Genomic DNA, 14,639 nt, shown 5'->3' with positions numbered 1-14,639 from the left:
AAAAATAGAACAACTAATAGTAAATTTCAGCGTCCCAATGGAAGATTCCTCCCCCTCAAAGGATCTTATATTCCGCTCCTTCCAAACACACCACCAAACACAGAGGGAAATACCCTCCAAAATTCCCAAGCGTGGGCCCCCACACTGAAGCCTCTCCAACCGTCAATCAAATCCCTCGATGACCTTGGCATGACCCACTGAACGCCGAACAAACCAAAAATGATACTCCAGCAGGCATAAGCCACGGGGCAACGCAGAAGAATGTGATCCACGGATTCTCCATCATTCTTAGACAGACAACATTAGTTGACTGCGATATGTCTTCTCTTTCTCAAATTGTCCAAGGTCAGAATCTTACCCCAAACTGCAGTCCAGGCAAAGAACGCCACTCTGAGGGGAACCTTTGAACGCCACACCATCTTCACGGGAAAATTCCATGAAATCTAACAAGGCAGAAAAATAAAGAACAGACCTCAAAACTTCTCTGAGGAGACGGCACCCAAATCAAAGAATCAGACACTCTACCATCCACCTCATGTCTATACAACAAATCCAACAAGCCAGAAACATCATCAAGTTCCCAATCCTGAAAGGAACGTCGAAAACGCACATCCCACATATGCAGTTCCACACTCCGACGCCAACAGCAGAAACCAGTTCCAAAGACCGTCCCCCTCTCCTCCCCAAAGCGGCACAAAATAACCCCCCTCCATAAACGATGCCTTTTGCTACCGAATATCCAGAACCACCTACCAAGGAGCGCCCTATTGAAAGGGACCAACCTCCTAATCCCAAGTCCACCCATCTGAAGAGGCCTGCAAAATTGCTCCCACTTGATAAGATGATACTTGAACTCCTCTCCCCGGCCACCCCAAAGAAAGTTCCGTTGGAGACTCTCAAGTCTTTCAGCTATAAAGGAAGGAATCTTGAAGAGAGAGCGAGGAAATAAGTTGGGAGACTCAACAAAGTACTCTTAATAAGAGTAACCTTCCTGCCTTTCGAGAGATACTGCTTCTTCCATCCAGCCAATCTTCCCACCCACCTTGACGAAATACCCAAAGGCGGGCCCAGATAAACAATAGGAAAAGAACTCACCCCACACCCTAGAACCGCGGCATGAGAACTCACCTCCTGTACCCATCTACTGAGCCGAATCTGGAGCCAACCTGAATCCTCTAATAAAACCCAAATCCACTACTCTCCTCATCAACTTGCTAAGGGCCTCCATAACAATAGTGAGCAAAAAAGGGGATCCCCTTGTCTCAAACCTCGAGAACTTCCAAAGAAACCGGAAGGAGCCCCATTCACCAACACATAGAATCTAACTGAAGAAATACAAGCCTTGATCCATCTCCTCCACTTCTCCCAAATCCCATCCTCCCCAACAGATACAAGAGAAAATTCCAGTTAACATGATCATAAGCTTTCTCAATGTCAAGCTTACACAAGACTCCAAGAACCCCACTACTCAGCCTATAGTCCACACATTCACTGGCAATAAGAGAATCCAGAATCTGCCTACCCCCAATAAACGCATTTTGAGACTCTGAGATGACTCTATCCAGAACCTCCCTCAATCTCAAGGCAAGGACTTTAGTAATAAGCTTATAAATACAACCCAGCAGACTTATTGGTCTAAAGTCCTTAACATTTGACACCTCACCCTTCTTAGTGATGAGGGCAATGAAAGATGCATTCAACGACTTTTCGAACCTCCCATTAGAATGAAACTCATGAAAGGCACCCATCACCTCATACCTCACCGCATCCCAACTTTTCAACAAAATACTTATGGTAAATCCGTCCAAACCCGGGGCCTTATCACCGTTGCAACTCTTCAATGCTTTCAACACCACCTCCTCAGAAAAAGGAATTTCCAAGCCATCCCTATCCATCACTGAAATTGAGTCGAAGTGAAGTCCATCAAGTCGAGGTCTGCAATCTAAAGGCTCGGCATAAAGCCTCTGGTAGAAGGAAACAATCCCCTTATGCACCTCTTCCTCCGTAGACAACTCCACTCCATCCACTCTAATCCGCCCAATGTGATTACCCCTTCTGTGGGCATTGGCAAGTCTATGAAAAAACTTCGTATTCCGATCACCCTCTTTTAGCCATAAAACACGAGATCTCCTCCATAACAATATTCTCTGCAATCTCCGCCTGACAAGTTGTTCTACTGTCGCGTTGTCTCTCACCAATACCACCCACCTCTTCCAACCGATCAATCTCGATAATCTCAGCCAGTGCCCAATTATTTCTCCACTCCAAATTCCCAAAGGTCTCCTTATTCCATCTTTTAAGCTCAGTCTTAAGAAAACGAAGCTTTCCAGCCAAAATGAAACTCTGCATACCCACCACCGTGGCCTCCTACCACCAAGCCTGAATTTTCTGCTAAAAATCATTCGCTCTAAGCCACATGTTCTCAAATCTGAAGAGGGTACACCAAGAACGCATTCCTCCACAATCCAAAACTAACGGAATATGATCAGAAGTCACCCTAGCCAAAGTAGCCTGAACAACATCCGGAAACTCCCCTTCCCACTCCCTAGAAATCAAGAATCTGTCCAGTTGGGAAAAAGTGGGTGAATCCCAACTAGGGATGGCAACGGGGGCGGGTGTACCCTCCCCCGCCCCCGCAACCGTTTAAAAACCCCGTCCCCGTCCCCACCCAAAACTGCAAAAACGGGGAAACTTTCCACCCCATCCCCGTAACCGACATTTTTATCCTCGCAGGTACCCGCCCAGCCCCATTTAAGACCACAATTTATTTATTGTTGAAATAGATTTGCTTTTTTTTTTCCCCCCCTCATCTTCAATTTTTCACCATTGCAACTTTCCTTTTAATGAAAGTCATTTATTACTTTAATATTGTTATATAGGGTACTTAGTATATAGTGGGAAATATATATATTAATGAAATAAGAGTACTTAAGTAATTTGCTATCTAAACGGTGCGGGGCGACCTCCCCCCGCCACCGCACTAAACCCGCGCGGGTTTTTACTACATCAAACCATCCCCGCCCAAATAAGCAAAACGGTCTCCTAAAACCGCCAAAAACAGGGCGGGGTGGAGTGGGTAACCGCGGGGGCGGGTCAAATTGCCATCCCTAATCCCGACCGCTGGACCACGTAAGAGCAGCACCCTTTAAAGGAAGGTCGATAAGATAATACCCATCAATTAACTCCAAAAACTGTGCCATAGCCGTAGACCATGTACGACCTCTAGATCTCTCTAAAGGGGACCTAACCACGTTAAAATCCCCAGCCACACACCAAGGAAGAGACCGCATCCCCTTCACAACGTTGAGCTCCTCCCACAGCACCAGTCTCTTACTATCCTCCACCGGCCCAGACTCGGAGAAGGCCCATTTAAAACCATCCTCCTCCATAACAAAAGCACATGAAATAGAGAATCTCCCTCTTCAAACATCCACCCTTGCCATCCACCTCTTATCCCACATGATAAGAATACCACCAGCAGCCCCAAAAGTATCCAACACCTCCCATTCCACAATCCGACTACCCCAAAGGCTCCTAACCACCCTATCTGTCATTGAAGCGACCTTTGTTTCTTGCAAGCACACCACATAAGCCCCCCATTTTCTCACTGCCAACTTCACCACCTTCCTCTTATCTAGGTCATTGAGACCACAGACATTCCAAGAAATATGTGGTAGCTTCATGAGGAAACTATGTCAAGAATCCCTCATCCTCAACACCCACCTCCACCACTGGCGACAGCATCCGAGACATCACTGATAACCCATCAAAATCCTCCCCACCATCACTCCTCAACAACCCACAAGGAGGAGTACACGTAGAAGGATGAGGAGACAGAGAGCTCCAAGAGCGAGAAATCCGACTGCAATGGACCGAACCTGTTCCCAGATAGTAAGTTCAAGCAGTAATCATAGTGACGGAACAGCTTCTTCATTGACCTATCCCCATAGGTATTAACACTAACCTTAACCCAGTTATCCTTCTCCAAACCAAACCAGTGTTTATCAACATACCGCTTCTGCGCAGTACCCTTGTGATGCGAAGAACATGAGGAGATACAAGGACGGGCTTGGTCACCAACTCTGTGCTCCTTTCTAAAAAGTGGGTTGGGCTGCCTCCCTTTAAAAGAAACAAAAAGACCCTTATTCGGGCCCCAAACCACCACTCTATCCCTTTTACAATTGTTAGGTGAGGCCTTAGTCTAAACAGGCCAACAAAAGGTCTTGAACCACTGGACTTGGGCCTAACCCACCCGATCCAACAACCTGAAGAGGAATAACCATCTTGACCAAGACGCGGCCCAGTCTGTCCAGCCCAATCTTCAACGATCCATCGATTGCAGCGTTTAAAACTCCCGCATGCTCACATGGCCATTCACATGTGAACTCAGCTGTCGTGCAACTACAATGGGAGGCACTTGTACACCAACCACGTGTACAACATCTAACATTCCATTCCCCACTCTCCTTTGGCGCGTGCAACGGCAGACATCCCTGTCCTTGGAACTGACCACGCTGAAAGTCAAACCTCTGCTTCTCCGGCAAATGACCATAACCAACCCCAGTCCTTCGAATCACTCGAGTCTTCCTTGCCATTGAAACATGAGATCTCAAATCAACACTTCCGGCGTGTAACTTAGATTAAGGCACAAGGGAAGGGAAAATTTCTTTAGTCAACGATACTTTGAAAGCCCTCCATTAATCCTCCACAAAAATAAACTCTGGGATCTCACCGCCTTCAAGCACAGTGATAACGATCCTCTTAGTTTCACTCATTTCATAAGCCTCCACATCCCAAAGTCCTCCACAAAGGTCTCCAATGGCTACAAACAGCTTTTGACACCAAAGATGCAAAGGAAGACCATACAAGATAACTCGTCGGTGCTACTTCCTCCTCAACCCATAACACCCAACCCAAAAACACAATAGGTCGATAAATAACTGCACGTCACCCCAAGATTTCTTGCCTCTATTCAAAACCTTCTGAGCTTCCGTAACCGACGGAAATCTAAACAGAAGAAGTCCATCAACCAAAGCAGTAACCCAACCCCCACAGGAGATGTTCCATGATTTCGAGGCCCACCATTCTATATCATCCAAAGAACCCATTTCTCTGTCGAATCTCCCAACAAGGTAAGACTTGAGCATGGATTCGCGAATGTCGGTGATGTGATTATCCACCCTAAGAACATGCCCTCTATTTGTGATATCACATACCACATCTCCCAGTAAATCCAAACGAGGAAGCCTTGCAACGTCAAGAAACGACAATTTTTTACCAGCCAAATCTCTCATTAAAGAAGAACCCAAGGAAACTAGAAGGAAGAGGAAGAAAAACCAAATGATGTCGGGGTAGAAGAGAGGAATCAAAGAGAAGGTATCAAAAGGATTTCACCGGAATAGAAGACTCCAGTGACTGGTCGGAGTAGTAGACTCGGACTGCATCTCTGTTACGAAACTCTTCCATGGTCTTCAGTTTATAATATTCCCTCTAAAGTAATGAATTTGATTGATTCTGAGATCAGGGGATTTTCTTCAGAGGTCTACATCAGGTAAGAAAAAAACTACATCATTGTAAATGGTCCAATGTTTTACATGAAATCGTGGACTTTTTGGGTTCTTTGAGAGGGTTCCGAGTGGGCAAAGATGCTACTAGTCAGTTAGAGATCTCTCATTTGATGTTTGCTGATGATACGCTCGTGTTGTGTGATGCGGAGGAATCCCAGCTCAAGTATCTGAGATGTGTCTTGATCTGGTTCCAAGAATTGAACGCTTGCAGCATAATTTTCTGTGGGGGGGGCAGAGGGGAGGAGTTTAAGTTCCATTTGGTTCGATGGGAGCAAGTTTGCAGGCCTATTCGTAATGGTGGGTTGGGGCTTCGTAGATTAGTGCATGGTTGTGGAGGTTTGGAGTGGAAAGGCATTGGCTTTGGCGGAGGGTTGTTGCGAGTAGGTTTGGGGAGAGCAGAGGAGGGTGGTGCTCTCTTGAGGTGCGTGGTCTAAGGGGTGTGGGGGTCTGGAAGTGCATTCGGAAGGGTTGGTTTGACTTCTCCTTGAATGTCCGCTTTAGATTCAGGGATGGCAGGAGGATCAATTTCTGGGAAGATGTTTGGTGTGAGGATATTTCTCTTGCTCTCGCTTTTCCACGACTTTTTAGGATTGCTTTAAATAGGCAGGCCATTGTAGTTGACTGTTATCATCTTGATAGCGGGATACTGGTGTGGGATGTTCGGTTCAGGCGTCTCTTTCAGGATTGGGAGATTGAGGATGCCATTCATCTGTTAGAGTTATTGTATCGGCAGGAAGTCACGGTTGGTGAGTCTGATAGCTGGTTTTGGGCTCCCAGTGCGCAGGGTCGTTTTGATGTGCGGTCCTTCTTTAGGTATCTTTCTGTGGAGCCTGGAGGGCCCTTCCCGTGGAAGTCTGTATGGCACTCTAAGGCTTCTCTCAAAGTGGCCTTCTTTACTTGGACTTCTGTGTTGGGCAAAATTTTAACCTAGGATAATTTGAGAAGGAGTAATCAGGTGGTGGTCAATCGGTGCTACATATGTCTTAGGGACGAGGAAACAGTGGACCATCTTCTTTTGCATTGCTCCATGGCCAAGGATTGTTTGGATTTGATGCTGGGCTTGTTTGGAGTCCAATGGGTCATGCCTCATTCCGCCAGAGAGTTGGTTGAGGCTTGGAGAGAGTGTTTTGTGGGGGGCCAAGTTCGTGATGCTTGGAGGGCTACTCCTCTTTGTGCGTGGTGGTGTATTTGGCTTGAGAGGAATAAGAGATATTTTGAGGGGAATGAGAGACCTATCTCTTTTCTTAAGTTCTCTATTATTTCTACTCTTTTTTGTTGGGTCTTAGGTAGAGATTATAAATCTTTAGATGAAATTGTTGTTTTTTTGGCCTGTTTTTGTTCCAGGATGCACTCCCCTTTTGAGCGTTTTTTATAAAATTCGTACTTATCAAAAAAAAAAAAAAATTTGCCTAAAGCAGAACAATGATTTAGCCTTCGAAGGATCTCTGGTGTCAATTTAGCTTCTAAATGTATACTTGCTTTGAACTATTTTGCAGGGTAAATTGGCTCTTTGGGTTGCTTGATTTAGATACAAGTATGGTAGGAGGTTTATTTTCCTATCATGCACTTGTAGACCCTTAACCATTTGTAATAAAGAATCGGGTTCTCTCGAGATTGCTGACATTGATAAGATGGAGAGTCAGGGTCTTTTGACGGGTCCTTTGAAGCTTAGGAGGGTGGAGTGTCAAGCAGAGTTTGCTGAGATTGTTGTTATGGAGGAGATTTCATGGAGACAAAAATCTAGAGCTTTGTAGCTTAAAGAAGGTGACAATAACGCTAAATTCTTTCATAGACTTGCCAATGCTCACAGAAGGGGCAACCACATTGGGAGGATTAGGGTGGATGGGTTGTTGATTAGTAAAGAGGAGGAGATTTGTAAGAGCTTTTCTGAGTACTTTTCGACTTTGTTCACTGAGTCAGCCGATTGGCGTCCTTTACTTGATGGGCTTCATTTTGATTATATTTCAGGAGAGGAGTGCTCTGTTTTGGAAGAGCCCTTTTCAGAAGAGAAAGTTCTCTCTGCTCTGAAGAGCTGTAATAGGGATAAAGCTCTTGGACCGGATGGTTTTACTATGAGGTTCCTTTTGGAGTGTTGGGAGGTGGTCCGTGAGGAGGTGATGGGCTCTTTTGAGAAAAGTTTGAATGCAACTTTTATTGCTCTTATTCCGAAGAAGGGAGAGGCAATGGATGTTAAGAGACTTCCGCCCTATTAGTTTGGTGGGATGTTTTTACAAGTTGATTGCGAAAGTCTTGGCCTCTAAGTTGAAGAAGGTGATGGATGGTGTCATTTCTGACTCTCAGAATGCATTTGTGGGAGGTCGGCAGATCTTGGATTCAGTTCTTATTGCTAGTGAATATGTTGATTCCCGTTTGAGCAGCGGTGTTCCGGGTGTTCTTTCCAAGCTAGATATTGAAAAGGCATACGATCATGTGAGCTGGAGCTTCCTTCTCTACCTGTTAGAGAGGATGGGTTTTGGTGGGTGGTGGAGGAGATGGATTCTTTTTTGCATCTCTAGTGCTCGTTTCTCTGTCCTTGTGAATGGAGCGCCGACGAGTTTCTTCTCTAGCTCGAGGGGATTGAGACAAGGGGATCCGCTTTCCCCTTTCCTGTTCCTTTTTGTGATGAAGGCTCTTAACAGATTGCTGAAGAGGGCTGCGGAGCTGGGTTTTTTGAGAGGCTTTCGGGTGGGCAGGGATGTTGATAGTCAATTGGAGGTTTCTCATTTGATGTTTGCAGATGACACTATTGTGTTTTGTGATGCAGATGCGTCCCAGCTGAGGTATTTGAAATGCGTTCTGATTTGGTTTCAAGTTGTTTCTGGCCTTAAGGTTAATGTTGGTAAGAGTCTTCTTGTGCCTGTTGGGGATGTTCCGGAGATTGAGGTGTTTGCTCACATCCTTGGATGTTGCAATGGCTCTTTTCCCATTTCTTATTTAAGATTGCCTTTGGGTGCCCCTTCGAGATGTGTGGGGAGCTGGGATCCGGTTGTGGACAGAGTCGAGAGGAGGTTGGCGGGTTGGAAAAAGCAGTACCTGTCCAAGGGGGGTCGGGTTACCCTGATTAAGAGCACCCTTTCTAGCCTTCCTACATACTTCTTATCTCTATTTCAGATTCCTTCTTCAGTGGCTGAGAGAATTGAAAGATTGCAGTGCAACTTTCTTTTTTTTTTTTTGGGGGGGGGGGGGGGGGGGGGAGGGGTGGGGAAGGAGAAGAGTTCAAGTTTTACTTGGTTCGGTGGGATCAAGTGTGCCGTCCAATTCGGTTTGGAGGCTAAGGGTTTCGGAGGTTGTTGCCTTTTAATAAGGCTCTCCTTGGTAAATGGCTCTGGAGGTTTGGGATCGAGAGGCATTGGTTATGGAGGAAAGTTATTGCTAGCAAATTTGGGGAAAGTCGTGGTGGGTGGTGCTCTCTGGTGATACGTAGTCCAAGGGGGGTGGGAGTTTGGCATTTCATTCGGGGGTTGGGATGATTACTACAAGCATGTTCGTTCTCGTATTAAAAGATGGAAGGAGGATCAGTTTTTGGAAGGATCTCTGGTGTGGGGAACTCCCTCTTGCTCTCACGTTCCCACGGCTCTATAGGATTGCTTCTCATCGACAAGCCATGGTTGTTGACTGTTATCATCTTGATAACGGGAGACTGTCTTGGGATGTTCAGTTCATGAGGCATTTTCAGGATTGGGATCGAGGATGTTTCTCGTTTTCTAGAGCTATTGTATAGCCAGGTGATTTCTTTTGGGGAATCGGATTGGTGGTTCTGGATTTCTAACTCGCATGGTCGTTTTGAGGTTAGGTCCTTTTTCAGATGCCTTTCGGTTGGCCATGGAGATCCCTTCCCTTGGAAGTCTATTTGGCGGTCCAAGGCTCCCCGCAAGGTTGCCTTTTTTGCTTGGACCTCTGTTCTGGGTAAAATTTTAACCCAAGATAATCTGAGGAGGAGGAATCAGGTGGTGGTCAATCACTGTTACATGTGTTTGTGTAATGAGGAGTCTGTTGATCACCTCCTTTTACATTGCAGCATGGCCAGAGATTGTTGGGATTTGATGCTTCGATTATTTAGGGTCCATTGGGCCATGCCTTATTCCTCTAGAGGGTTGATTGAGGCTTGGAGAGGAGTCTCTATTGGGGCTGGCATTAGGGACGCTTGGAGGGCTACGCCGCTTTGTATCTGGTGGTGTATTTGGCTTGAGCGAAATAGGAGATATTTTGACGGAAAAAAGAAGCCTGTTTCTATGCTTAAGTTCTCTGTTATTTCTACTCTTTTTTGTTGGATTTCAGGGAGAGATTATAGATCTATGGAGGAAATTATTGTTTTCTTGGCCTCTCTGAAGGTCTAAGGCGCCCTTTGGCCCTTTTGTTTCCTTTTGTTTCTTTGGGCTTCGCTCCCCTTTTAAACGTTTTTAATAAAATCTTACTTATCAAAAAAAAAAAAAAACCATTTGTAATAAGCAGGGCTTAATTTAGAAAACCAGAGTACTAATGACTAATATTCATTCTGATTGATCCAAATTTAAAATCTTTCCGTGACATCCTGAGCAGCATACAGTATGACAGAATTTCTAAGCAAATGATCACATCATCACCTAAATACTCATCTGTCATTCTTTCTGTTTTGTAAATGACAAAAACAATAAATAAAAATAAAGAAATATATAGATTGCTATTGCCCATTTTTCAAAACTAAAGTCCCTCACCCCAAGGAAAAAAAAAAATCAAACAAGAAGCCAAACATTCTAATGTAACCAACCTTTGCTCTTCCTACGCTGAAAATCCACCAGTTTCCCTTGCTCAGCCATTGCAGCCTCACGAGCCTGCTTACAGAAAAACAAATCAGAAACCTTCAAGTGGTAAATCACCATAATAGTAATATATTTTTGCACATCTTTTTTTTTCCGCCTAAATTTGTGCACATCTTTTTATAAAGGAGAATAAAAACATATTGGTTAAATAATACAGAAAATTACAAAATAAATGAAGAGAGAAAGAGAGAGAGAAAAGACGAATAAGAAGAAAAGAAAGGGAGAATGATAAACAAGTTGGCAACAAGCACATCAGCAACCTATACATCCAATATAATACAAAATAAATGTCAAAATTCATATGATTAAAGTGCTTTAGCCACTCCAATGGCAAAAAAATCTTCTCTTTGTGCCATCTGTAAGAGACAAATTATATAAAACAAATAAAAGAATCCAATGTTTATTCAATGAAGTCTGAATTTGAGAGATATCAAACTTTATACATACAACAAAATCATAAGCAAGCCATACCAAAAACACTCTATGATGCATCTTCATATTTCAAGGCATCAACTGATAATTCTAACAGAAACAGAACACCAATAGACCATTTTGATACACTTATTATTAAATAAATCTGGACCTGGATTTGATCCAGATTTATTCACCATACAAAATCTTTCAACAGCCATATATGAAGACAAGCAAACCCCAAAACATCTTCATATTTCAAGGCATCAACAGAAAATTCTAACAGAAACAGAACACCAATAGACCATTTTGATACACTTATTATTAAATAAATCTGGACCTGGATTTGATCCAGATTTATTCACAATACAAAATCTTTCAACAGCCATTTATGAAGACAAGCAAACCCAAAATACATCTTCGGATACAAATTTTTTTTTTTTTTTTTTGATAAATAAAAAATAAATACATAAAAATTAACAGAGACCATATTTCAAAAAAAATTAACAGAGACATAAAGAATCACTATAAACATCCTTCCCAAACTTTCAGAAGTTCATTTTCTACATTCTTATTTAGGAGAGTGGAGCGCTTATGCATTTGGTGTTGTTTATGGAAGGAGCGAAATAGAAGATCCTTTGATTGTGAGGAATCTTCTACTGGGGCTTTAAAATCCCTTATTCTTTGCTCTCTTTTTTGATGGGTTAAGGGAGAAATTGTAAATCTATAGAGGAAATAGTTGATATTTTGGGTTATTTGGGTCCTTAAGGCCCCTCTTGGCTTTGTCCTTTGTGTAACTTTCAGGATGCAGTCCCCTTTTGAAGGCTTTCTAATACAATTTTACTTATCAAATATATATATATATATATATATATACACACACATTTCAATTTTAAAAAAATCAGAGATAATTTTCTAAGTAAGAAAAGCAATTTAAGTTAAAACAAAACAACAAAACATGAGTCCACATGCTCTAAGTATGCAGAATATTTTTGAGAATTTCAGAAAATGCGAGAATTATTCATAATGTTCAGAATATTTGAAAATAATTCATTATAGTATTGTAATGTTCAGGATAGATTCATGTTCCATCTGATTAAAATAATGAGGCTTGATACGGAATATTAAACCAATAAGGAAACCCCAAACAGTAAGGGAGTCTAAGTGATAACATAAGCTACAACGAGATAAGGATAACTACAGCTCCTCCTAATATCTCTCCTAAAATGTCCTAATGATACTATTTACATGCACCCTGCTAGTTTCATGCATGGCAAAGAACAATGACAAAATTACAAGGCACAAAAAAGCCAGTATATAAAAGTTTATGCAATTGACGACAATGTTAAAAAACAACAATTTTTCACAGTTATTGGGGAAAAGTATTAGGAAGCTGAAACATGCGGCCCCAAATGCACACATATTAATTAGTGCTCTACCTTATACTCATCAATAGCATCTTGAGCAAATGCAATGTCTATGTCCTTCTCCCTAAAACAACACATCAACAACCATTATAAGCATTTAAACCATCACAGTAACTAAATAATCAAAAATAAACAAACACCATAAAATGATAAATATTGCAACGATCAGATTGTATGCCAAGAAAAAGAAAGCACAAGCTAGTACTATAACCATTGAAGCATTATTTTACCATGTATAATATTCATGAAACCTATTATTTCAACAGAAATACATTACATAAGGCAGCGAGAACAACAAATTGCCAAAATCATCAACGTAACACATTAGGAAGTAGATGATAACAGATTGTCAAAATCATCAACGTAAAACGTAACATCTGTCAACTATACCAAGTTGCTTCAGCATAAGACAGTCCGTGCCACTTGACTAAATACTCTGGCACCACATCACCTGAACAATCTTTACTGACCCTATCTGCAATTATTCTCTCCACCTGAGGATGCAGTCATTGAACCAATTACAAATAACTTCAAAATCAAAATAGAGGTTGTAAAAGAAAAAATTCCAAGTTCAATGGCAGAACCTGACTGTTTTGCTTGATGAGATCCAAGTCCATTTCTTTGCTCACATCATTGACCTCAATCTAGATGGAAAAATATACGCACACATTAACTTAATAATGCCATTTCATACTAGGAACACAAGAAGTAATCCATAATATACGCACACATGAACTTAATAATTCCATTTCATACTAGGAACGTAAGAAGTAATCCATCATATTGATGCAAGACATCAATGGACAAGAAGTTGACAAGGTATGAAAATTTGAACGGCAAAGCATAACAATGCAACTCCTTCATCTGCAAATGCTGGATATTTTCAAAGCTAGGGAACGATTATACAAAAGGGCCTTATTAAGAAGAAGCATTTTGCTTGGGTATGTAAGGATAATAGATCAACTTTCGAAATATTATATGGAAAATTAAGTCATGAACAACATGTGGAGACAAGTTCAGCTGAGTCACCATGCCAAGGAAATGGCATCATCAACTCTTGATTGAATATTGAAAATAGATTCAAACGTGCAACTCAACAACAATTCTTTATTGGACTACCAGTGGTGAGCAATGAAGCACAGATACTTCTATAAGGGGAAATGACTCTTATCCTATTTGTAACGGATACCAATATACTCACTGGATGTTTGCGAAAACATGCCTAATACTTCCTAAATGCGTCCATAACTAAAAAGTAACTATTTATTTCGAAAATGTATCCAACACTTCTTAGATATTCCAGCCACATATTTAAAACTTCAAGAGACATGTCTAACAGGTCTTGAATATTAATATATAAGTTTTCAAGATAGTATAATGGTTACAAAAATGTTTCCAAATGCTTAGAATATCTTCAAAAAGAAGAATTTAGATACAATGATAATATATCTATGTCTAAATTTATCAAAAGTTTATGGCTACAATGTAACTGTCAGCTTGTTCATTATAATTTTCTTTTCTTTTTTTTATAAGTAAAATGTATAAAAAGCGCTCAAAAGGGGAGCGTGTCCCAAGGGAACTACACAAGGCCAAAAAGGCCTCTAAACTTTCAAGGAGTCCACAAAATCTACAATCTCCTCTAAATATCTATAATTTCTCCCTATAACCCAACATAAAAGAGTAGAAATAATAGAGAACTTAAGCATGGAGATAGGAGTCTCCTTTCCTTCAAAGGATCTCTTGTTTCTTTCGAGCCAAAGACACCACCAGACACACAATGGCGTAACCCTCCAAACATCCAGGACTTGGGGCCCCCCCACTATGCAACCCCTCCAAGCCTCAATCAACCCTCTAGAGGACCTTGGCATAACCCACTGAACAATTATAACATATAATAAAACATATAATGACACAATTATCACTTCAATTTTATACAAGACATTTTTTAATCTTTAAACATGTTGACATTTATAAAATACATACACATAATAAAACATATAGTGACACAATTATCACATCAATTTTATACAAGACATTTTTTAATTTTTAAACATGTTGACATTTATAAAATACATACACATCTTCAATTTTATACGGAGACATATATATTTTAATTTTTATATATATCAACATTAACAAATAAAATATATACACGTGTATTATTGTGTCCTTTGTCATATTTGTATCCTTCTTTTTGTTAAAAAATTCATATTGTCATGTCAGTGTTGTGTGGTGTCCTTACCCCATACCTGCTTCATGCTTCATACATGGCTAGATTTGTTGGCCCTTCCTAACCTAAGCATTTCACATTATCAAATGATAATTGAAAACCTGGTGTCTCATGGCTTTGTTGTTTAACTGACTGCCTTCATTAGCCGTGATCTATTGAAATTGTTGGAAAATATTATTATAGGAACCCTTAAATTACTCCTTGA

The 14,639-nt window shown here is 41.4% G+C and overlaps 1 protein-coding gene across 4 annotated transcripts in view; it reads right to left on the bottom strand.

The window, feature by feature from the left end:
• LOC132268233 (protein CHROMATIN REMODELING 5) overlaps positions 1–14,639 on the bottom strand; it is a 54,499-nt gene that overhangs the window by 23,709 nt on the left and 16,151 nt on the right. For all 4 annotated transcript variants that reach the window (XR_009469258.1, XM_059769047.1, XM_059769048.1 and 1 more), the window contains 4 exons: positions 12,789–12,848; positions 12,595–12,698; positions 12,217–12,268; positions 10,315–10,378 (listed from right to left, as the gene is read on the bottom strand). Coding sequence is in view for 3 of the 4 variants with exons in the window: in XM_059769047.1 (XP_059625030.1) it covers positions 10,315–10,378; positions 12,217–12,268; positions 12,595–12,698; positions 12,789–12,848 (280 nt within the window). In the remaining variant the exon portion in view is untranslated. The remainder of the gene's footprint in view (positions 1–10,314; positions 10,379–12,216; positions 12,269–12,594; positions 12,699–12,788; positions 12,849–14,639) is intronic.

This window comes from Cornus florida, unplaced genomic scaffold (genome assembly GCF_030987335.1).
Source record: "Cornus florida cultivar Cherokee Brave unplaced genomic scaffold, ASM3098733v1 CherokeeBrave_3.0.0_Hap2_Chr08, whole genome shotgun sequence".
In the NCBI taxonomy this organism is placed as follows: Eukaryota; Viridiplantae; Streptophyta; class Magnoliopsida; order Cornales; family Cornaceae; genus Cornus; species Cornus florida.
The sequence above is the reverse complement of the archived record's forward strand: the minus strand, read 5'-3'. Positions and strand labels throughout refer to the sequence as shown.